Raw genomic sequence first — 22211 nt, forward strand, 5'->3', positions numbered from 1 at the left:
CCTCTCCTTCCCGCTCCATCCCATAGGGGGCAAAAATAACACCTGGCCACACAAATGGCCCCGCGAGCCTGATTCCTCACTGCCTTTGAGATCTTGCACCTTTTACTAACGCGTACATTGTGGGGATGCTTCCTACCAACACAAATAACTTTGCACAAATTCTGGAAGGGGACAGGTCCTCCAAGGCCACCCAGGACAGAGTGGTCACAAATGGCAGAGCAGACCAGGTTCATGAGGGACACAAACAGCATCCAGGCCTCGCTCTTCAGGCACCACCGCGGATGTTCTTGGCAGAAGTGTCAGCTTAGATGTGAGCGGCTGTTCGGATAAATGGGTCTGACTCAGGTCTTGGCAATCAAATTGTGACTAAAGCACATTTCTCTCTCTAAATTAAACCCTCCTGGAGTTGCAGAAGGTAGGCAGCTACATTCACCTGGAAAATAAGCTCCGTACAGTGAAGGGGAGCGGGGCTGTATTTGCGAACACAGCACCAGCCCCGCATTGGAACTGTTCTCTGGCTAAGGAAGCAATTTCAAGGCTGAGCATTCAGGAGGCAAGAGGAGGTTTATGAAGCAGAAGAGGCCAGGACTGCTGCTGCTGTACCCATGGAAATCTTCCAGCACGGGAGGTGCCTGGCACACTGTCATTAGCTTTGAAGAGCAAAAATACCCTTACTATTTTACTGCTTCAGTGAGCAGTGACAGGCCAGGGTTCAAATGTAGCTGCAGATCTGCGAGACGTTGCGCACTGCTTGGAAACAGGCAGCCTGCTGCAAACCCAACCAATTGCACCGTGATCTCCAGCCTTGCCCTGACCACGGCGGCTGCCAAGGCTTAGCTGTCCACAAAATTCATACCATGAGTGATTTTGCACTGTCCAAAACACCACGGAGGTGTCACCGCTGCAAGCAGTGTTCTTAGAGCGTGGTTCTCCCGAGGCCAGGGTAGCGCTGCCCTCAGCGCCAGGCAGTGCTGCATCCTCACGCAGAGACTGAGCAGTGCACTCTGCCTCCGGCCCGCTCACTCGCCCGGCGCATCGCCAGGAACTGGGCAAGAAGATGTTCCTCTGGATGAAGGGTGGGCTCAGCTGTAAGGAATTGTTTTGTGGGCGTCGTTTATATTCCTAAACCAGTTTGGGAGCCTCATTTGCACATTCTTCCTGCTCACTCTTGGTTTTTTTTCCACAAGGGGATGAAATCTTGGGCTCAGCACATGCCTCCCCTAGAATGGTGCTCAGATCTGCTCTGCCAGCCTCAAACTGGCCAAGCACAGAGAGGCCAGAGTGGCAATATTCTAAATGGCAGCAGGCGCTGGGGACAGCTTCTGGCTGACAGTGCATGCTGACGGGCACAGGCAGCTCCTCCTGCTGCAGTGCAGGGCCAAGAGCCAAGCAGGTTTTGCAGAAAGGGACTCCTGGCATCCAGGGCTTTGGCCGCCACAGCCGCTCTCTCCCAGCACCCATGGCAGGGGGGTGCGAGCCCCAGCAGCAGGACCAGGTCTCAGAGGAGCCGCTGCCCCACGCCAGCCCCCTCCTTGGCTGTGGATGGCGCGGCAGGAATGCAGCCGCGTTCGCAGCAGTCTGTTATATGTGTTGCCAGAAGGACTGCGGGACGTGCTGTGTGTGTCTCGGTGCCGGCACTGGTGGCTCGCAGAGCCAGACACACGCGGCAGAGCGGGGAAGCGGCAGAAAGCCGATGTCTGGCCAGAAAGACGGGGGCTTGTTTTGGAGCATCGCTGTGCGACACAGCTGTGCCGGCTGCCGCGAGTGCCTCAGCAGGGGAATAGCCATGCGGTGTGTACACACTCCTGCTGCTCCTTGCGAGTCACTTCAATCCAGGGAGCAAAACCTGAGGATTTGGCCTGGCTGGAAGAAGCACCAGTGTGTAGGTAATATTTCCATCTCATTCTCCTGCCCCAGGTGCTTGGGGGATCCACCAAACCTGGCCTGGGCTTCCAGAGGAGCCAATCCCCAAAACATCTCCTGGGGCAGCAAGAGGGAGAAAGAGATGCCAAAGCCAATGCCCAGGACTCAATAGCAGGTTGTAGGTCCAACTTGCTAAGAAGAGCTCAAGGCCCTTTATTAAATGAATATATTTGCAGTGTAGCAAGAGGAATTCCGGAGGCTCAGGGACCCACAATCTCAGTCCTAGAGATACAATTATCTCCGAGGGCAATGCTAGCACTGCAGAAGTGGCAAAAGTGGGCTATCAGGAGCAGATATCTCCTGATCCGCACGGATGTGTCACTGCCTGTTCCCGATAAACTGAAGAGGAACAGGGGCAAAGGCAGAAAGGACAGAGCACAGGGGTGATTGTCTTGTAAGAGCGTCAGTGGGGATGAACCAAAGTGATCCGAGTCAAAATAGCTGATGTCAAATGTTAGCGATCAGCCAAGAGACTGCAAAAGAGTGCGATTCGGGGGGCAGCATGCTCCGGCAATCTGCCCCGCTGCTGAGCTCTGCTAACGGGATCGGGACATGGCGAACCCAGCTAAACTCTGCTTGGGGAGATGTTGATTTACAATGAAGGAAAACGAATTGTGCTGAAAGGGACCGTGCTAAGATAGGCCGTGTGAAATGAGACACGCTGAACTGTGACTGCAGCGCAAAGCAAATCCATTGGAAAATGCTCTTGGTCATGTCTGCCAGCCCATCGAGTTAAAGCCTTATTCTGCCTCCTTAGACTTCTCTAAGTATATGCCTGGCTTGTACTCCTAAAGCTGGGCTTGCACTCCTAAAGATAAGGGGGGCCTTGTTATTGACTTGAGTGGGAGAGGGAGGAACCTCCAAACTGGGGGGCTTTGCACACACGGTGAGATGAGTGTTCACGGCCGAGTCTGACCTCTCCGGACAGTGGAGCACTGCAGAGACAATGTTTGGCTTTTTGTTTGTGAAAGAAATGCAAGTGGTTGTGAGCAGGAGGATAATGAGATGCAATAAGCTACACGAAACAGGTGTTTTTTTTGCAGCTAAGCACCTTCACAAACCTGCCTCACCCCTCAGCACCTCTTACATCACCCCCCACGCATCTTTGCCCCATTCACCTCTTCATATATCTTCCCTCTCCTTCCCCTCTTTCCCTGTTCCTCTGCTCACCAGTTTTTTTCTCCTTTCCACACACACCCATTACTGTCTGACAGCTTTTTTAAATATACCTGACCATACACCTCCCTTTCTTGCTATTTTTATTTTTGCTTCTACTTTCTTTTTTGGTCATCTCTCTCTGTCCCTCTTGCTCACCCTCCTCCACATGAGAGCATGCTGGGGACGGCTGCCGTCAGGTCTCGGATGTGGGTTGCCATGGCAAACAGCCAGCTCCTGCACTGATGAAGGGTGAAAAAAGCCAACGTGACGTATGGACCAACGGCTCCAGCCCCGGCCCTGTAACCACAGCCCCGAGAGGGCCAGGGCAGCCCCAGTGACGGCCGCACGCAGCGCGGGGAGCGCGAGCCCTGCCGCACTCCTTGGGGAAGGGCCATTTTAAAAAATTCATCCATGTGTCAAATACGTTGCAGGCCACAGAGGAAACCTGCCAAGCCGTGGGAGCGAGGAGGCGCCGTCACCCCCACTTCACAGACAAGGCGTTCACACGTTGGGCTGAGCCAAACTAAAAGCTGTAACATGCAGCCGTCAGACCGGGGGGATGTTTGCATTTCAGCTGATTCCCACCATCCTTTCAGCTCCCGTGGCTTTATTATTATCATTACTGCTGCAAGTAGTATTATTTAGCATTGGGAAGAAAGAAAAGAAATAGCACCCAGGTCCTTGTCATTGCATTAATGCCAGCCCATCTTTTCAGCAGATACCAGGTTTCAGTCTTTCCTGCTGGGCCACATAATACAAGTGACTCTGTGGCTGCTCCTCGCAGCATATCTGGTCCTACCAGGCAAGTGACATTTCTGTGGCTGAGGCTCAGAAAAGCGGGCTGGTCCGTACGGCCCGGCCCAGCGGGGATCACCGCTGGACACCCGCGCTGCCCCCAGCCCGTCCTCAGAAGCTCCCTCTGATGGGTTGGGAGCAGTGTCAGCTGCGGTTGGAGAGTCACCCACCCTGCACTACGAAGAGCTTTTTGTTCTTTAAACTGTCTCAGGCATTTAAGTCATTAAGGCAGGAAGGGCTTATTCTAAGCAGTTAGAGGATTAGTGGGAGTTATAGGATACCCTCTGGTCTAATACTCTCCCTTTTTGCTTCAGCTGTTCTGTAGCAGGTGAAGCAAAAAGGATGACACCCTCATGAGAAAGAAAGTCATTGCCATGGTGAAGGCCACAGGCATGGCCACGAGAAAGGAGAAGGTCATAGCCACCCCCATGGCCACACACAGGGTGGTGAGGAGAAGGTTGCTACCACTTCACATATCATGAGGAAGGCCCAGGCCTTTCCTAGCACAAGCAATGTCATGGTCATTGGCATGGGAGAGACTGTGGAAGGAGCAGCCACCTTCCACAAGCTCTGTGGGAAGCTGTCTCCTCGGCACGAGGGGACGTGTGGCTGCCACACAACTCAGGGCAACTTCAGGGTATCAAAAGACAAGAGGATCCTGCAAAGAGGGGAATGTGTTTGAGCTCTTTGTGTTCTCCATGCTTTCAACTAGGTTGATTCAAAACTACTATCTATTTCAACAAATTGTTTACTTATTTAATGCTGCTAAAATCCAGAGGGTGAAACCGCACACTTCAAAACGCTGCCCTGCCCCTGCCAGGCAGGTCTGGGAGTGCTTCTGGGAGCTTCCCCGGCCAAAGCAGGAACACAGCTCTGCTGAGATGAGAGACCTGCCCCCCAAACGGTTGTGTGCATTGACGGAACCCGCAGCCCCCTCGCTGCGTCGCCCCTAGACGCCCTCCGGCAGGAGCCGTGCGCTGCTCGGGGAAAGGGCGGGAAGGTGATTTTTGGGGCCGGGCGAGGCGGTTTGGCGCTCCTGCCCTGCACCCCGCACGCTCAGCCCCGTCCCGGAGCGCCCGGCCGGCCCCGGGGGCGAAGGGAGGAGCCGCTCGGCCCGGTGCTCCCCGCCCCGCCCGCAGCCCCCGCCGCGCTCCCCGGGGCCGGCGGCAGCGCCCCCGCGCCCGCCCCGCGGCGATTGGCCGCCCGCTCCGGGCCCGCCCCCGCGGCCGCGCAAGCGCCGCGCGGAGCCGCGCCGGGGCGCTGCCGCCGTGCCGGGAGCGTTCAGCACCGCGGGCTGCGGACAGCGCCCCGCGACCGGCCATGGAGGCCGCGCCGGGGCCGCCGCGCCGGGAGCAGCGGCCCGAGGGGACGCGCCGCCGCAGCGCCGCGCCCAGGTCAGAGCGCGGGGACCGGGACGGGAGCACGGGGGGTCCCGCACCTGGAGGGCGGGGCAGGCGGCGGGCTCGGGCTGTGCCCGGTGCGGGGGGCAGGCGGCGCGGAGCCGGCGCTGCGGAGCCGGTGCAGCGGCGGTGGGAGCTGCCGCCACCCCCGGCTCGGTGGGTGCGGAGGTGGCCAGTGCCACCGGGGTTTTCCCGTGTCGGGGTCCACTGCCTGGCCCGGCATCCCCGGCAGGTTTTTATCCTGCAACACCGTGGGTTCTCCCCCCCGCAGCACCGGGTGAGCCATTGTTGGGGGAGCTCAGCATGTTTCAGGGTTCTTGTTCCACTAGGCTACGGGCACGCATGGTTTTCATTCCAAATATATTTTTCTATAAAACCCTGCAGCCGTCATCTTCTCCCTCCTGCGCCATATGCTCCCCTACCTGGTGTCTTAAGCCAGGCTGGCAGCCACAATCATTGTCATTTTCTGGAAATGTCAACAAGCCCATGATCACGGGCAAGCAGCCATCCCCAAATTTGCAAGCACATTGCCATTTGTTAGACGGGAGGCAACAGATCTTCTGAGCTCTTCAGATTCTGTTTGACCAGAGCACACCCCGAGGTCAAGAGCACACAAATTCCTTCTGAAAACCAAAGAGCTTCACTCCTGTCTGGTACAGGGTGTTTGTGCTGAGCCATCCCCCCTGCCTGGGGCAGCTCAGGTCTCAGCCAGAGGCCGCTGTGCTTTGGGGTCACGGTGTTCGCCCAGTGGCTGTTACACAACCCAGCACTGGTTTAAATCTCGGGCGTGCAATGGGGTCAGGGCTGCCACTGACAGTTTGGCTTGCCTGAGCAATCCTTGCTCATTCTAACGGGTCTTTTGAAATTAATCCTGAAGCCCGTAAGAGTTGGGTTCCAGAGATGGGTTAAGCCACCTGAAACAGGTGTAGATCTCACTCGTGCTGCTCGCTCAGGATCTAAAATTTGTGCCAATAAAGTATATACGAAGATAGCGCTTACGCAAGGCTCTTCGCAGAGCAGCTAAAGGGTTTGCTCTGCACTCCCTGTTCTCTGCTCCCAGCCAACGCTCTTTATCATCAATGTTCCACCCAGCATCAAAAAAATACAGATGTTTGCAAACACCCACTTCCTTCTGGCCTCTTCCAGACTGGAATAGCAAGGTGTTATTTGCTTTTCCCTTTCCATTTCATTTCTTTTTTCTTCAAAACAAAGCTTAGCAAACATGATTTTACCAGCATATTTGGCACTACCAGTGTAGACAGAGCAAACTGCATCCAGACCAGTTCTGGCACTGAGTTCTGGGAGGGGATCGGAGCCCTTTGTGTCTGGCTGGCTCCAAACACACACCTGCAGGGCAGCAGCAGGACCTGCCTGGCGGAAGGGCAAGGATGTGCAGACGAGGATGTGCACACGAGGCAATGGAAAGGATTATAAAACTAAACTTTTCGCAGCAGACTACGTGGGAAGCAGAGTTTTGCAGCCTCATTAATTTTTCATGATGATTTAACGTACTCAGGAGTCTCATTAACAAAAAGATTGTAGGTCTTCTCAAGGATACGCACTATCCTGCTGCTAGACCGAAAAAAGCAAAACAAATTGGAACTCCACAGCAATTTTCCAGTGCACGAGAACTTGCCCCAGCCTAAGGAGGAGCTGGATTGCTCAGTGCCTGTCGCTCCCTGTCAGACGGGGGAGCTGGATAACGAGGGGACAGGGAAACACAGTGAGCCCTCCCCTCATTTCTGGAGAAGGGCACTCTCATCTCCTTAGAAATCACAAGCAAATAAGCTCTTTTTTCTCAAGAGCCCCACTGCTGTTTTGCTGGTGGTATGTTCAAAGAGAAAACCTCTATTTAAATTCCATTATAAAACCCCATTCTTAAATAGTCATTTACAGCTCTCAAATAAAAAGCCATTAATCTAGATGGAAGCTGACCTATGGCATGTGGTTTTAATTCAGAAATCATTTCTAATTTTTTTCATTTGGGGAAACTTGTTCAGCTAATATGCAAGGAAAACCTTGCTAGAGTAAGAAAAAAAAGGGAAAGAAAACAAAATCAGCTTCTCTTCTCTTAATATCTAATTGAGCAAAGGTTCCTGGGGAAAAGGGGTTCAGGTTGTAGTCAAGATACAGACTTGTGCCCTTTCTCTCATTTGTCTTTATTCCCCCTTGAGATTCTTCTGTCAACAGGAGAAGGTGCAGTTTGACTGAGGCATCAGCTCCATTCCCTTGGTAGGTGTTTCGCATCTTCCACATGCAGAGTGCTGCTGCCTGTGCCCTGCACTCGTCTCACAAAAGCACTGCTGCACTCAGAGTGACTTGAGCAGTTTCATAAATTGGATTATTACAGTCTAGACATCTCCAAGGAAGAGATGGGGAAGCAAATAGCCTGAGAAACACAGCTCATCGCCGTGGGTACCAGGAGTAGTCAGCTCCAGTCTGAACCCTGCACTCCAACTGCTCATCCTCTGTTTTCCCAGCATCTCTTTGGCTGCATCCAGCTGAGTTTGCAGAAGAAAACCGAGGCTCTCAGGCCGCCTTTGCAGACTCTTCTGTGGCTGAGAAACCATTTCTGCCCCTCAGTCCCAACGATGTCAAATATCTGACAGGGCCCAGACTGGGAATGAATGTTTTAAAAAAGAAGTTTCTCTTCCCCTGGTGTTAGTTGTGGTGGCAAGCGGAGCCCAGCGCTGTGCTCTGCCCACCGCTCCTGCCTGGCAGCAAACGGGTATCTCACACTCCTCCACAACCATTTTTCTCGCATAGTTGAGGGTCCTGTGGGCCTGGAAAAGCAACAGCGACACAGCTGCAGGCAAAGAAGGACCAGCCTACACACCTCTGGTGGAGACCTCAGCATATCAATCGTTCAGCCCGCCAGCACTCGGCTAATTGGGAGTGTAGCAAGCGAAGACTTGAATTGTGCAGGACTGCCAGCAGTGATTATCCAAACCGATCGTTATTTGTGAGCTCCAGGTTTCCCTGGAGATGTCGGATAACCAAGGTCACATTGTCACGGAGCTGGAGAGAGATGGGCAAAAGGTAACTCATACCCAGAGGGTGATTGACAGAACTGTAATTGTTTAGTCTGAAAAGGGATAACGGAGAAGAGACACCAGTGAATGATTTGAACTGGCTCAAGTTATTCTAAAATATGAAGTCTCTGAGCAGGCAGGGGATTGAGTTAAAAGACAACATGTGAGGGAGGAACGGAACTTGACAATCTCTCACAGCAAAGGTGGTGAACAAGAAGACTGGGCTTCCATGTGAAATATTAGAATCAAGTCTGTTAACCTGTGTGCATAAAAACGGAAGGCAATCTGCGATATCCAAGAATTTGTCATCTGATTTCCCCACCGGGAGGTTTTGCAGCTGAGGGGTTTTTGGAGGAGGAATTTGTCCCTGCGTGCTTCCTGCATCTCCCTCGCCATCCTCAAAGGGTATTTTGTGAAAGCCTTTTTGTTCTGTCCAGTGTTACACATTCACCCTCAGCTGAGGCAGGCGTGGTGGTGCAGCCGTCACACTCATTTTGTAACCAAAAGCCTCTGGTCCCAATCTCCTATGCGGATCCAGCAGTTCAACTGAAAAATAATTTTGGGTTTGCTTTGAAAAAGAAGAGCACAACTAGTGTAGAGGTGTGAGAACACCAAAAGCAAAAGTTGTCAGTGCAGCAGCGTCTCTGAGTTATTATGCATTGTCAGAAACCATCACCTATTTAAAGTGTAGAAACATTAGGAAAAAAACAAGATCAAGGTAGAGGGAAAATAGTAATTCAGAGCCATCACAAAGGGAGTGAGAAAAGGTCTACCCCTTGCCAAAGCATGACACCACCACAGTCCCAGCTCCCTGATGAAAATGCCCTGACTCAGGACTACTAGTACAAAACAGCTTTGCTTTCGCTTGATTTACAAGCCCCAAATAGGATGCACATTCACTTCAGTCACTGGGCACCTGGGAAGAGCGAGATAAGTGTCACTGCCAGCGTGGGAGAGCGGGCTGAGGGCGGCCTGGGCCAGCTCTCCCGAACCAGCCCCGTCCCGCCAGCTCGCAGAGCCGCAGGGGATGTTGGTGGTCAGCACCTCCCATTCAGGTTGTTTCTATAATTAGTATAGATGGGCAATGACTAATTAAAGACGTCATTGGACTACCACAGACCGTAACCTTTCTTCCGTCTGCCTGTGCTGCAGCAGCGCAGCTGAATCCGTGTCCCTCCCGCTGCGGGACGACTGGTGAGGCTGCGACAGGCCCCGACAAGACCGTGGGTTCCATCCCACGAACAGCTTCGCTGCCGCTTGTTTACAGTCTCATGCACTGCATTCATATACACCAAGGACAAATGTGTGGTCTTCTGTGGTAAACTACCTTTATATAGAGCTGTAACACAAATCACGCGCTTGAAAGTCTGGGTAATTGTGCCACTAATCCATCTGTGATGGGACAGCAAGGAGTTCATGAAACAGGGCTTATATGATTTCTTTTTGACAAATTCTGTGGGTGAATGGGATATAATTGTCACAATCTGTTCAGGAGCTCCTGTCTTGGCCACTATCAAAAAATACTCAGCAAAGGAATTTGACAACACAAGGTAAAATCCTCCATGTAGTTCCCCATGCCTGCATGGCCTGAGCTTCAGAAAATCTGCATTTGAACATTGGTTGTTGCTCCTCAAGTCAGTGTCATTGTGATGAGGACCCAGGAACATGCCACCCGTGTCTGGAACCATCCTGCAGCTGTCTGCTGCCTTAAAAACTAAAGTTAGCATTGGATGGTGTCTAATCCATGGAGATTTCTTTGTTACTGGTCCCTGGACTGGTGAACTGTGCAAGTCAAGCTGAGTGCGCTGTCTGTGCCTTGAGCCTCCACACCAGCACTGCTGTAACTGCTACCACAAACATTACTCTGTTGTCATGGTTTTAATGAAACAAGTCCATTTTGTATAATCAAGAAATATAGTTTCTGAGCGTTGATAAACTCAATTGATTTTGGAAAGCACATAGCACAAGCTGCCAAGACCAATATGTCCCTCTTTCTGAAAAAATACCAGTTCTCAAGCAATACCAGCTAATAGTATTCTTCAAATTCCTTTTGTCATTGATATTATCAGGCCATTTAATTTTGGGTGCAGTTCCAGAGACCTGTAGTGGCTAAAATCCTGTCTTTTTCTGTGGCAGTCTGAAAAAGAAATGAGAGAGAGACTGCACACTTTCAAAAAGATTCCCTTCTCAAACATTTTGCCTCCCATTTTCTCCTTCATCACATCAGATGCCTCAGGATAAAGTTCACCTCGCTCTAGCCTTGCTCCAGCACTCATAATTCTTTGATGACTTGAGACACTTTGCAATTCTAGGTGGCCCAAATCATTCGTCATGCTTAATCCTCGATGCCAGACACTAGGGCGAGACCCAGCAGTCGGCTGTAGACACCCTGGCCAGCCGCATCTCTGGAGACAGCAATTCCTAAGGCATTTTGGGGGTCAGTGTGACCTCAGTCTATCGTGTGTGAAGGGGTTTCTGGTGTCACACAGGCTAGCCAGTCCCTCAATGTATTATTCAAACTCTCCAAGCAAGCAAAATCTCTCAGGCACTATAAATCAGCAACTGTAGGAATTCAATATTTTTTTAAATTCCTTGGAGAGAAGAAAGCAAAACCTGCAGAGACCTCATTACCTGGGAACTGGAGGCTGCAAATGTTTTGTGTTAGTAAACTGAGCAGTCAGAGGGAAGTCGAGCTTCAAGAGATCTTGGGAGTTCTAGTCCACCCCCGTCCTACATATCAAGACCAATCAATATCTGTTGCTGTCACCCTTGGCAGATGTATGTCTGATGTGTTCCTGAAGAGCCCAGCTGCGAGTCTGCGGGATGCGGGAGTGCTAGGGCATGTGCCAGCCTGGAGCCTGGAGCCCTTTCACACTGTCGCAGCCGTCAGGTTCGCTGTTCAGTGTTTTAGTGCTGGGGATGATTCACTCTCCTGCTCTCCCAGTGTGGAGCAGCACCATTGCTTCTGCACAGCAATCAAATTCATCTTTCCAGGAGCACAGACAACTGAGAATCTTCTTCACATGCAGTCTCCTCCGGCTTCCGTTGCCCCAGATCTCTGTAGTCACTCTGCGGTCCTGAGTTAGGACCCTGCTGTTACCAGCCAGTGTGTTCTGCCTCCTCTGCAGTGAAATATCTTGGAGAATTGAGGTGATGTTACCCGATTTTTCAAAATTTTGGTGCAACATGCACAAAGATATGATGGCTTCTCCATCAGCTATAATCTCTGAGTCACGGATGTCTTTATAACAAGCATAATCCAGCTCAGCCCTGAGACTGGCTCTTGGCACAGCAAATAGCGGGTGAGGTTTTACATCCTGCACTATGTGGGAGGCCTGTGGCAGTCTCCAGTTTGCAGGATGCGATTCCCTTTCCACTGTTCAGCTGCTTGACCATACCTTTATTTCCCCTCACAGAGACAAACAAAATGCAGGACCTTGCCAGACCTGCCTTGCCATGCCGGAGATCGCGAACACCGAGCCCAGCTACAGTGGTGCTTCCTGGGAAAGGATCTGCCCGGTCCATCACTGCCCCATTCCTGCGTCCCCCAGGCCGGGGGGAGACCCCCTGCCCTCCTCCAGCCACACGCTCGGGCCGGTCTCCACCCAGTCCAACGGGCAGGTGCCATCCAGCTCCCAGGACTCGCAGCAGCACCACCTGTATTACCCCTGTACCCAGGAGGAGCCCCAAGGCAGTTATGGCCTGCCCCCACTCCCTGGGCACGGCGAGGGGCCCGTGCTGTGTTCCCACCTTTCCAGCGGTGAGCCCGTGCCCGCTGCCCACCACGAGGCCTCGGAAACCCCCTGGAAACAGTGGTCCCCCGGGCAGCGACGGCCGGTGCAGCATCACGTTGTGACAGTCAGGTAAGAGGCACGTGGAAGGTGGCTCAGAGGCTTTCAAAACGCAGCTCCTGAACTTTGTGGTGGGAGGCGGGAGGGATGAGAAGGGTCTGAGTGGGGATGCACGGAACATGGGTTTGTCCCCAGATGCCCGCAGGGTCCGGCCTGCCCTCCCAGCTCTGGGGGTGTCCAGACAGCTGCTGCCCCCACACCAGGCTGGGGCAGGACTTGCCTGACTCACAGGATTATGCCCATCTTCTGTGATCTTTGCATTTCCTTCTTTGGCGCTGCAAGACACCCAGCTGGCTAGCTCTTTATCATGGCAGAGCTTCTCAGTGATAGGACCAGAGTTCATTTATTTTTCTGCCCCCACTGAAGCTGCTGTCTGTGCTGGGAGAGGCAGCAGAAGGTAAGTACTGGCTACAGCCGAGCAGCAAGAAATACAAAAGTGGGGAAGACTATTTGTTTTTCCAGGTTGGGCAGCAACAAGGGTGTAAATTCTGTATTGTCCATGACAGAATCGGGCAAACCCCATTTGTGTGCAGAGTGTCCCAGTGACTCGGGTGGCGGCTGTTGCATGGGCAGCACTGCAAGGATGCGCACAGGACTTCAACAGCCGGAGCTACAGCCTCTGTCCCCTCCAGCCAGCGTCACCCGGCCTTGCTTCCTGTGCCTTTTGGAGTCCCTGTTGGCTCTAAAGACCACGATCCCTTTGCCACCACAGCAGCAGCCACCAAAGTCTGATAAAAGGTGGCACAGAACTCTTGCATTTGTACACCAGTGCAGGGTTAGGCACAAAAGCCCTTTATGGCCTCATTTACTAGCCATTAACAGAGGATTTAATTTGCTTGTGTTTGCAGTGTAGAGCAATTGCAGTCAGAGGAGCGGAGCCTGGATCCATTTTAGCTCGTACACTATCAACAAAATTGTCAACCACATTCTCCATAACAGGTTATTTAAGTCAGAAACGCAGCTGGATTGCAAATCCCTGGCAGGATGTGCAGCACTAGCAGACAGAAAACCGATAACATTATAATGCTAGAATGGGGGTTTTAATCCAAGCAAATCTGCTTGAGAACCTATCGTGAGAGAATTAGCACAGAATGGGCAGAATGCTGCCAGAAAGAGACTTCTCATCCATAATCGGGTGAGGATTTTTCTTTGCTCCTCTCTCTCCCAAATCTACAGCGCATTAGCGTGATGAGGAAGATTTCAAGGGGACATTTCAGTGGAAATGGGGAGCAGAATGAAGGGTCCTTCACATACAGTGACCCACTGAGGTGCCACTGTGCTCTTAAGGTGCCGGTGGAAAGCTCACCCTCGGGGATTCCTTAACAAACGCAGCCTTGGACCCGCTGCGGAACGCTGCTTGTTGTGTTACTCAGAGCCCTACAAGTAGGGAGGACAAATGCTCCTCTGTGGAGGAAACCCCGGTAAAATGTTTTGAGCAGCGCTACTGGCCTTGTGCCCCTCTGGACTGGACAGGTGCTGTCTTTGGAAGGACCTGTGAGACAAATGGCAGCTATGTGCTACGTTTTTGGGAAATCCTTGCTGAGCTGAACAGGAAACAAGAATTGTCTATAGGCATTGCTAGCCCACCTGACGAAATTTAATAAAGAGGTATGCTCTTGGCAAGAAACAATTTAAAAATCCAGCAGGAAAGCACTTAAAGATTTTCATGGACAGAGATGCGGTGCAGTTTCTGGGGGATTACACTGCTGATGACCATTGCTTTCTACATGGTTTTCTTAAGAGGGCCAAAAATGAGGAGTGACTACATCTTCCCATCCTGCTTGGTTAAAATGCCAACAGAGAGGAAAAGACTCTGCTATTCATTACACTAATTCATGTGACACCAGTTCTCTTGCAGCAATGGCTTAGCTTGGTGCTTTACAGCCCCTGGAAGGGTCACCTCCCTCATTAGCAGCCCAGCACTGTGCTGCGTAGGAAAATAAGAAATTAATGCTTTTCTTTTGTTTTTTTCTTTCTGCAGACATGACAAAGCTTTCAGGATGCCAAAGAGGTATGTTTCATATCAAAAGTTTCCTGTCCTTCTCCCCCGTCCCAGTGCTCTCCTGCCGGCTGTTGGGAGATGCGCAGCACTACTGCTGCTCAGAGCCCGGCAGGGTCCGCGCTGCCCGCTCGGGGCTCCCGTCCCCTGGGACGAACCGCAGTTCCCTGCCCGCATCAATTTCACCTGCATTCACCAGTAGCAGCGCTGTCTTGACAGCTGGTCCTGGGGCAGGCGCTCTGGTCCATACAATAGCTTTTGATAGATATGATAATCCTTTATGTATGTGTCCATATATGTATATTTGTCTATAGACAGGATTAGCCCAGCTTGGCCCACCAGAGGAGCGATCAAGAGGATAGCCCATCCATCCCATAAGTTCACTTTTTCAAAAGACAGAAGATTTTTAATACAATTATCAAAGCTAAAATATTTTGATTGCTTTCAGTTGCTGTTTTAAAGCTGATTTTTTAAACTGTTTTTTCTGGAACATTTAGGTCATCAGGTACTGCTGCTGATGCCTTGACTTGCTTGAGTTGGTCGTCTTTAGGGGCCCAAGGGCCAAAGACGGCTCTGGGTCCAGCAGCTGAAAGTCTGCAGGCCAGACTGTTAGCGAGCAGCTCACACTGCACAATGGGCAAAACAAGAAAAGGAAGAAGCTCTTTTTAAATGCAATCTTTTAAGTTAAATATTTAAAGCTTCATTTTGCCCTAGGACGCAAGAGTCTGTTTTTTATTATTTCTGATTGAAAAAGCAGGAAAATGTAGGGAGGCAAAATGTAATTACCCGAGTTAATTAGAATTGCCTGCAAACATCCAGTTGGAGGTATAATATGTTCATTAATAGCTGTACTAGAGCCTCTAAGCTTTTCAATAAATAAATGCTCAAACCAGAAAGCCCTAATTCTTTTACTTCCTTTTACTAACACTCCGTTGGTTCAACAGCAGGTTTCGTTCTAACAGCAGAAGCGCCTTTGCAGCTGCATTTTTTTTCTGCCTTTGGTTCCAGTTACTCTCAGATGATCGCGGAGTGGCCCATCGCCGTCCTGGTGCTGTGTTCAGTGGTGGCTCTGGTTTGCACCTTAGCTGGCCTGCTCGTTGGGAATTTGCCTGACTTTTCAGAACCCTTAATGGTAAGTCCCTGCAGACGATACATCAACACGAACAGAAGGAAAATCTGTGGGCCAACCAGTGACATGTTCTTTCTGCCATGTAAAATGAGTCTATGCTGCCTTCCTTCTCTGCAGACAAAGACAGTGAGGCAGGACAGTGAATCAAGGGGGACTTTAGAGAGGAAAATTACTCCAATTTCTGTAAGTGACTATTTTACTTGAAGAGGAGGAGAAGAGTCTTATGAGATCAGGGAGAAAGAACTGTAGCCGTCCTTGCCCAGAAAGGACAGGAGACCTATTTTCTTCTGTTAGGTCTGGGATGCAGTATTTCCAGGGAAAACTCCATTTGTGTATCTCTCCAAGACGCAGAAATAATCTCATATAATCTCTGTGTCTAGGAGGAGGACTAAGGAAAGCTAAGCCAAACTAAAATGCAAGCTGATGACAAAACCCTTTTGCTTGGCTGCAGGGTTTTGAGCCCCGAGATACCGACATTGGCAGGAAGCTGGTTGTGTGGAGGAATGTAGAGAGCCATACGGGCTACCAGAAGACCTTTTCCCTTTCTCCCTATGCTGAAAAGAAAAGGTATTTGAGTTTGGTTGGGGGGGGGGGAGGTTGAGGAAGATGTTGGCTGTAAAGTTACGGGTTCAATGCTCCAAGATAACCTATGTCAATTGCAACATTTATGCTGTGCTTAAAAGTGACCAAGAGCCTTGTCAGTGAAAGTAACTCACAGCCAGACTAGTTACACAAATAACCTGATCTCTCGCCAGCTATGATGACATTGGTGTTGGCAGAGAACAGAAGGCTGCTCAGGGAGAGCCAGAGGCGAGGACACGGAGGATGGTGGAACAAATCTACGGAGCGGATGGTTTCTTCTGTGGCCCCCCAGGTGCGTGAAATCTTGGTGGGGTGGTAAGTATTACACACCCAGAACTCAACAGCATCCAGAATTGCCAAAGGGGTGTAGGACACAGGGAAATGTTCTGAAAGTGCTCTGAGAAAGCAGTGTCTACAATACCACCCAAGTTAAGCCACTCCTTAATGCACTTCATAACTGACTGGTTAGAAAAACCTTGTTCTGAAATCCTGGAGAAGAGTTGGTTCTCCATTTTGCCTTACTTCTTATTCCCCTTTAGAAATACACCTTCAAAGCACCAGTAAAAGGACTGATGTTTTCACCACTCACCCATTTCACAAGTGAGTCCTCTGAAAAAATGGCGCATGACCCGCTCCCTCTCTGTTCCTTCTTTTCTTCTTGAAAAACATAAGTTGCAGTAAACACTGGAGAGAAAAAAAAGAGGAAAACTCTAAGACACCCACAGTTCATCCCCAAAAGGACACTCACTAGTAAGTGGAAAGAGGAAGAGCATGTAGATGCATTTACTCGCTCTCTGCATCTACTCCTCCTCTGAAACCAAACACCAAACCCGCAGGTTCTTGGGAGTTCCTGACTGAACTGGGTCTGTAACAGGGTGCAGAACCAGCTGCTGACACTCACTGAGAACACACTGACAGCACAGGGAGCGCGGGCTGAAAACGCCCAACGCTGCTCCCCCGCTGCTGACAGGTGGGTGAGGAGCACAAGTCACAGCACACGAGATGCTACCACCTGCTACAGGCTACTGTCCTTTTGACCTGCTTCCCTTCAGGGAGCCCTCCATAGCACAGGACATAGGCATATAGACAACAATACACACACACACATATATATATACATATATTTTTTTTTTTTCTTTGCACAGAGAGTCTACTCCAAACAGCCTGGCTGATTCATCTTCACTGCCTAATACTTTTCTTCTTCTTCTTCTTCTTTTTTTATTTCAGAAAAGAGCTATTCCCAGCTGGTATTTATGTCCACAACTGCTGGGAGCTTATGGAACTTGCAAGCTATTCAGTCCATGTGTCAAATTGAACAAGACAAGGTTAGTAATGTCGGGAAGAACATATACACATGCTGTCTCTTTTCTGACTGCCATAATCTTTAATCTCTAGCTGAAAGGAAGCCAGACAAAAATAATGTAAGCTATAGAACAAGTTTCAGCCTAGAGGACTCCAAAGCATTTTACCCAGTTAGCGATACACAGACAATTCCGTCTGTCACTGAAGTCCAGCTGCAGAATAGCAGCTGCCTTTCAACAAGAATAAACAGACACTGAACCAGAGCTTGGTGCGGAAGCCAAAGGTGCCCATCAGAAGCTGCTGTGAATTTTGGACAGCAGAATCTAATTACCAAAATGGAGCTATCATCTTGGAGACTGTGACAGCAAATTTTGCAAGTGGGAAGTTTAATTGGATTAGCTGTGTTTGCCATGGGATCCAAATTTTCAAATCAGAGGTTATAAAGTAGAAATAATGGACAGGGTTTGATTTCTGCAAAAGGCTAGCGTGTTCCAATGGCTTTAGTATTTGCAATTTGTCCTTGAGCCATGGCTTGTACGCCTGGAGGGGAGGATTCCTGCAAAGAGCAAGGAGCAGCATGGGGCTGCAAGATGAGGTGAGCAGACAGGGTCTGACATGATGTTCCCTCATCTGTTTTTCAGATACGCTCACACATTCATTTTAGGGACCTCTGCCAACGTACTGAAGCCAACGAATGCTGCCCAAGCTGGTCCCTGGGGAACTACATTGCTGTCTTGTACAACAGGTCTTCATGTTTGGACATAACCCAAGGAGACATCTCCCACACCCTGGCCCTCCTGCGTGCCTGTGCCCCCGACTACCACAAAGGAATCCTCACTCCGTCGTGCATAGGGCCTGAGACTGTGAGACAGAAACATGCTCAGTGTGCCAAAGTCCCAGAAAAATGTACCCGCTTCAATGCCATTTACCAGCTTCTCCACTTCTTGGTCGACAGGGACTTCCTGAGTCCCCAGACAATGGAGTACCAAGTGCCATCTCTCAAATACAGCCTGCTGTTTTTGCCTACGAGGAAAGGTGCATCTATGATGGGGATCTACCTAGACAATCTCGAATCCTGGGATCTGTTTGATAACTACACATCTATCACTGGAATGGACCTGGGCCTTAAACAGAAACTATTCCAGCACTATCTTTTACTGGATACCAAGTATCCAGTCCTGGCAATATTAGCTATTTTTCTAAGCATTTCTTTTTATTTACGCTCAGTCTTTATTACCTTAATGGTCCTGCTCGCTGTTGTCGGTTCTTTAATGATCTCCTACTTCTTGTACAAGGTGGCCTTCAGATTCACCTACTTCCCTTTTGTAAACCTGACGGCGGTCATCATTCTCAGCAGCATTTGTGCCAACCACACCTTTGTCTTCTTCGACCTCTGGAACCTCAGCAAGAACCAGAACCCTTCCGCTGGGCTCTCCCAGTGGGTGAGTCAAACCATGCACCATTTTGCGTATCTCATGCTGGCATCTTGCTTCACCACGGGTGCTGCCTTCTACGCCAGCTACATCAGCAATATAATAGCCATCCGCTGCTTCGCTGTTTACATGGGCACCTCCGTGCTGGTGAGCCTGCTGTTCATGCTGACTTGGCTTCCCTCTTCGGCTGTGCTGTACGAGCGCTACGTGGCAACGACCTGCATTTACAAGCCAGCAGACTACTGGAACAACACCGGCCAGAAAAGAGTCGCTCCCTCCCTCCAGTACATCCTCAGGGGTCTCCAGAACACACTGTCTGAAACCTCCAAGCTGCTCTTTGAAAAGCTTCTGCCTTGTGGGGTCATCAAGTTTCGGTACATCTGGATCTGCTGGTTTGCTGCTTTAGCGATAGGAGGCGCCTACATCTCCTGTTCCAACCCCAAACTCAAACTCCCGACCCTGGAGACATCGTCCGTGCAGGTGTTCAGACTGAGCCACCCGTTTGAGAGGTACGACTCGGAGTACTGCCACCAGTTCATGTTTGAGAGGCTGGAGCACGGCGAAGGGCAGCGCATGCCTGTCACGATAGTCTGGGGCATTCTGCCCGTGGATAATGGGGACCATTTCAATCCAAAAAGTAATGGCACCCTAGTGACAGACGTCACTTTCACGATCCAAAACCCTGACGCTCAGAGGTGGCTCCTTGAATTCTGCCAAAAAGTGAAGAACAAAACTTTCTATTACCCTGATGCAGAGCAGAAATCTACTGTGTGCTTCATGGAGGAGTTCCTCAGGTGGATGGACAGTCGCCAGTGCTCCCAGCGAGACCACAGCTTCAACCTTTGCTGCAACCAGTTCTCTTTCCCTTATGGAAGTGAAGTCTTCCTACACTGCATCAAAATGATGCTCCTGGAGCAGGGCAGGGAAGGGGCAGAAACGTACGATCTGGGCCTCAGGTTTGACAGGGAGGGAAATCTCGCTGCCTTAGTGCTACAGTTTCAAACTATTTATCACTATAGCTTCAACTACAGCAAAGCCAAACAATTCTACGAGGAAATCAACCTCTGGATAACAGAGGAGATGAAAACTGCCCCCGTGGGGCTTCAGAACGGCTGGTTTACCAGCAAACTAGAGCTGTACAACCTCCAGCACAGTCTCAGCACAGAAACCATGGTGGTCATGGGGCTTTCTGTAGCCATTTCCTTCGTGGTGCTGCTGCTCACCACCTGGAATGTTCTCCTTAGCGTTTTCTCAGTTACTGCCATTGCAGGCACTGTCCTGGTAACCATCGGCCTTTTGGTCCTCTTGGAGTGGCAGCTCAACGCGGTGGAGTCTCTCTTCATTTCGGCTGCAGTAGGTCTCTCTGTTGACTTTACCGTCAACTACTGCATCTCCTACCACCTGTGCCCCCACTCGGACCGCCTGAGCCGAGTGGCCTTTTCCCTGAAGCAGATGAGCTGTGCCACGGCCATGGCAGCTTCTGCTCTCTTCTCTGCAGGGGTCATTATGTTGCCTGCGACGGTCCTGGCGTATAGGAAGTTGGGGATATTCATCATGATGATCAAGTGTATCAGCTGTGGGTTTGCCAGCCTCTTCTTTCAGTCACTGTGCTGCTTCTTCGGCCCAGAGAAGAACTGTGGGCAGATCCTCTGGCCTTGTGCCCACACCATGAAAGACTATTATGATGACCCTGGCCTGAACGGAAGCTTTGCCTGCAGGGGGAGCGAGAAGCAAAACCGGTCGCGGAAGGTCCAGGAGTCCAACACTGCAAACGAGCAATATGAGCTCCAGCCCTTGTCCAGAAAACTCAGCGACAGCTTTGACAACAGCACTTCCACAAGCAAGCTGTCCAACCGGCCCTCCGTGCTCTCTGAAGACACACAAGTTGAAGACAACAGATGCCCCAGAATAGGAATGGAAAGAGAGAGACAGAACTTGCAGGAGGCCCTTGGAGAGCAGCAGGTTGGCCTGTGCCAGTGTCCTGCCTTGCAAACCTCCTCTCCGTACAAGCACAGCAGCTCAGTAACAGAAATACACAGGGAGAGACTCTGCCGAGATTGTCGATGTCGGAAGTACGGTCTGAAAGCTTGGGATGGGTCTGGGCTGGACCATATCCAGCCGGCTGGCGCGAAAGAAGAAGAGCAGCTCAATAAATCCCAGTGCTCTAGTGACACTGCCCAGCAGCAGTCAGATTATACCTCAGACAACAGCCACCTCCCTGCTGCTGACATCTACAAAATTCACAGATGCCTTTGTTCTCTCGGCAGCTCTTTTGACATGCTCAACATCTCCGGTGAGACGTCAATTAGTGATTTTGAGCAAGGCCTGAAGCTTGCTGAATCAGCCAGTTCTTGTCCCGATGTCTTAGAGCTGTCTGATTCGTACAGTCAAACAGAGAGAGGTTACTTGAACGGGAAGAGAGATACTCTGCGGCTGGACCTGAGGGAGACTGTCTTTGATATCTCTCCAGCAGCATCGCAGCAGAACAGCTCTTCATGGAAAAATCGATTCGGATTAGGGAACGAAGGTCCGGTTGTGTTACCAAACAGCCAGCCAGACATGCCTGATGTTTGGATCAAACGATCTAGCGCACAAAGTTCTGGTTACAACAGTTGAAACCTTGCAGAAAACAAAACTGTACTGCTGGGGAAAGGGGAAGTCGGAATCTCCTTGGAACTGTAAATAGCGTTTTTTTCCTCCCACCTCTCCTAGAGCTGAGACTATTTCTTAGTATTTCAGCTGTGCAAATACCTGTGTTTTCACAGAACCAGCAAATCTGATATTAGGGAGAGGACATGAGTTCAATCTTGATGGAGTCCAAGCCCTTTGACCTTCCAGTGTCTGGTGCCATAGTCACAGCTGTACTGCAAAACTTATCGTGTAAACCTGTTTTGTCATTTCCTACAAGGGGATTAGATTTTTTTTTCTTGTCAAGGTCACATAGGAGAGAAATAATGAGGCAAACCTCCCCAGATACCCACATATTTAACAACAGAGAGAGCTCATGTAAAACAAAAACAAAAACAACCCCCAACTATTGAAAATCCAGGTATCAAGTGAAGAGTGTATTGTTAATTAAAGAGTCTTTCATTTTCTACTAAATCAGAACCTGCTTTATGCGAAGTCCAGGTTCACAGATCCCATCAAAATAATTCAGATACTATTAAAAATCTCATTGAGACTTTGAGTTGATACAGCCTCTTACTGATCATGGAGAGGGCTGCAGAATCCAGACCAAATCTATTGCCAGTAACAATTTCAGTTCATTTTATCAGAAGTTCTAATACTGCCAAAGACTTTCAGTGTGAGATTTCTCCCTAAAGTGTCCTGGTCCCCTCAGTGCCGTGGGTGCTTTGTGTGTTATCCTCGTGGCTTGGTTCCACTCAAGGCATTCCCCACAAACATGTAACTTTTTAAAATTTGTGTATCTGCTAAATCTTGACTTTTAGTTTTTTATTTCTTTTCTTTCTTCTCTACCAGAAACAAACAGGAACACAAACACATCCTTGCCTTTATCTGTTGAAAAAGAGAAAACACTCTCTATACAAGTTGATATAAAATAAATGCTTATGACAAACTTTCCTAAATCCGAGTGATGCTTCATTTT

General features: G+C 50.2%; 1 protein-coding gene across 1 annotated transcript; it reads left to right on the forward strand.

Moving 5' to 3' along the window:
* Positions 1-5196: 5196 nt before the first annotated feature.
* DISP2 (dispatched RND transporter family member 2) lies at positions 5197-21220 on the forward strand (the record flags this gene model as incomplete). Its single annotated transcript, XM_082057821.1, has 8 exons — positions 5197-5270; positions 11725-12171; positions 14141-14170; positions 15167-15290; positions 15739-15854; positions 16043-16161; positions 17097-17194; positions 17813-21220. The coding sequence occupies 8 exons, from the start codon at positions 5197-5199 to the stop codon at positions 21218-21220; spliced, it is 4416 nt and encodes a 1471-aa protein (XP_081913947.1).
* Positions 21221-22211: the final 991 nt, after the last annotated feature.

This window comes from Streptopelia decaocto (genome assembly GCF_964273445.1).
Source record: "Streptopelia decaocto genome assembly, chromosome: 7".
NCBI classification, from domain to species: Eukaryota; Metazoa; Chordata; class Aves; order Columbiformes; family Columbidae; genus Streptopelia; species Streptopelia decaocto.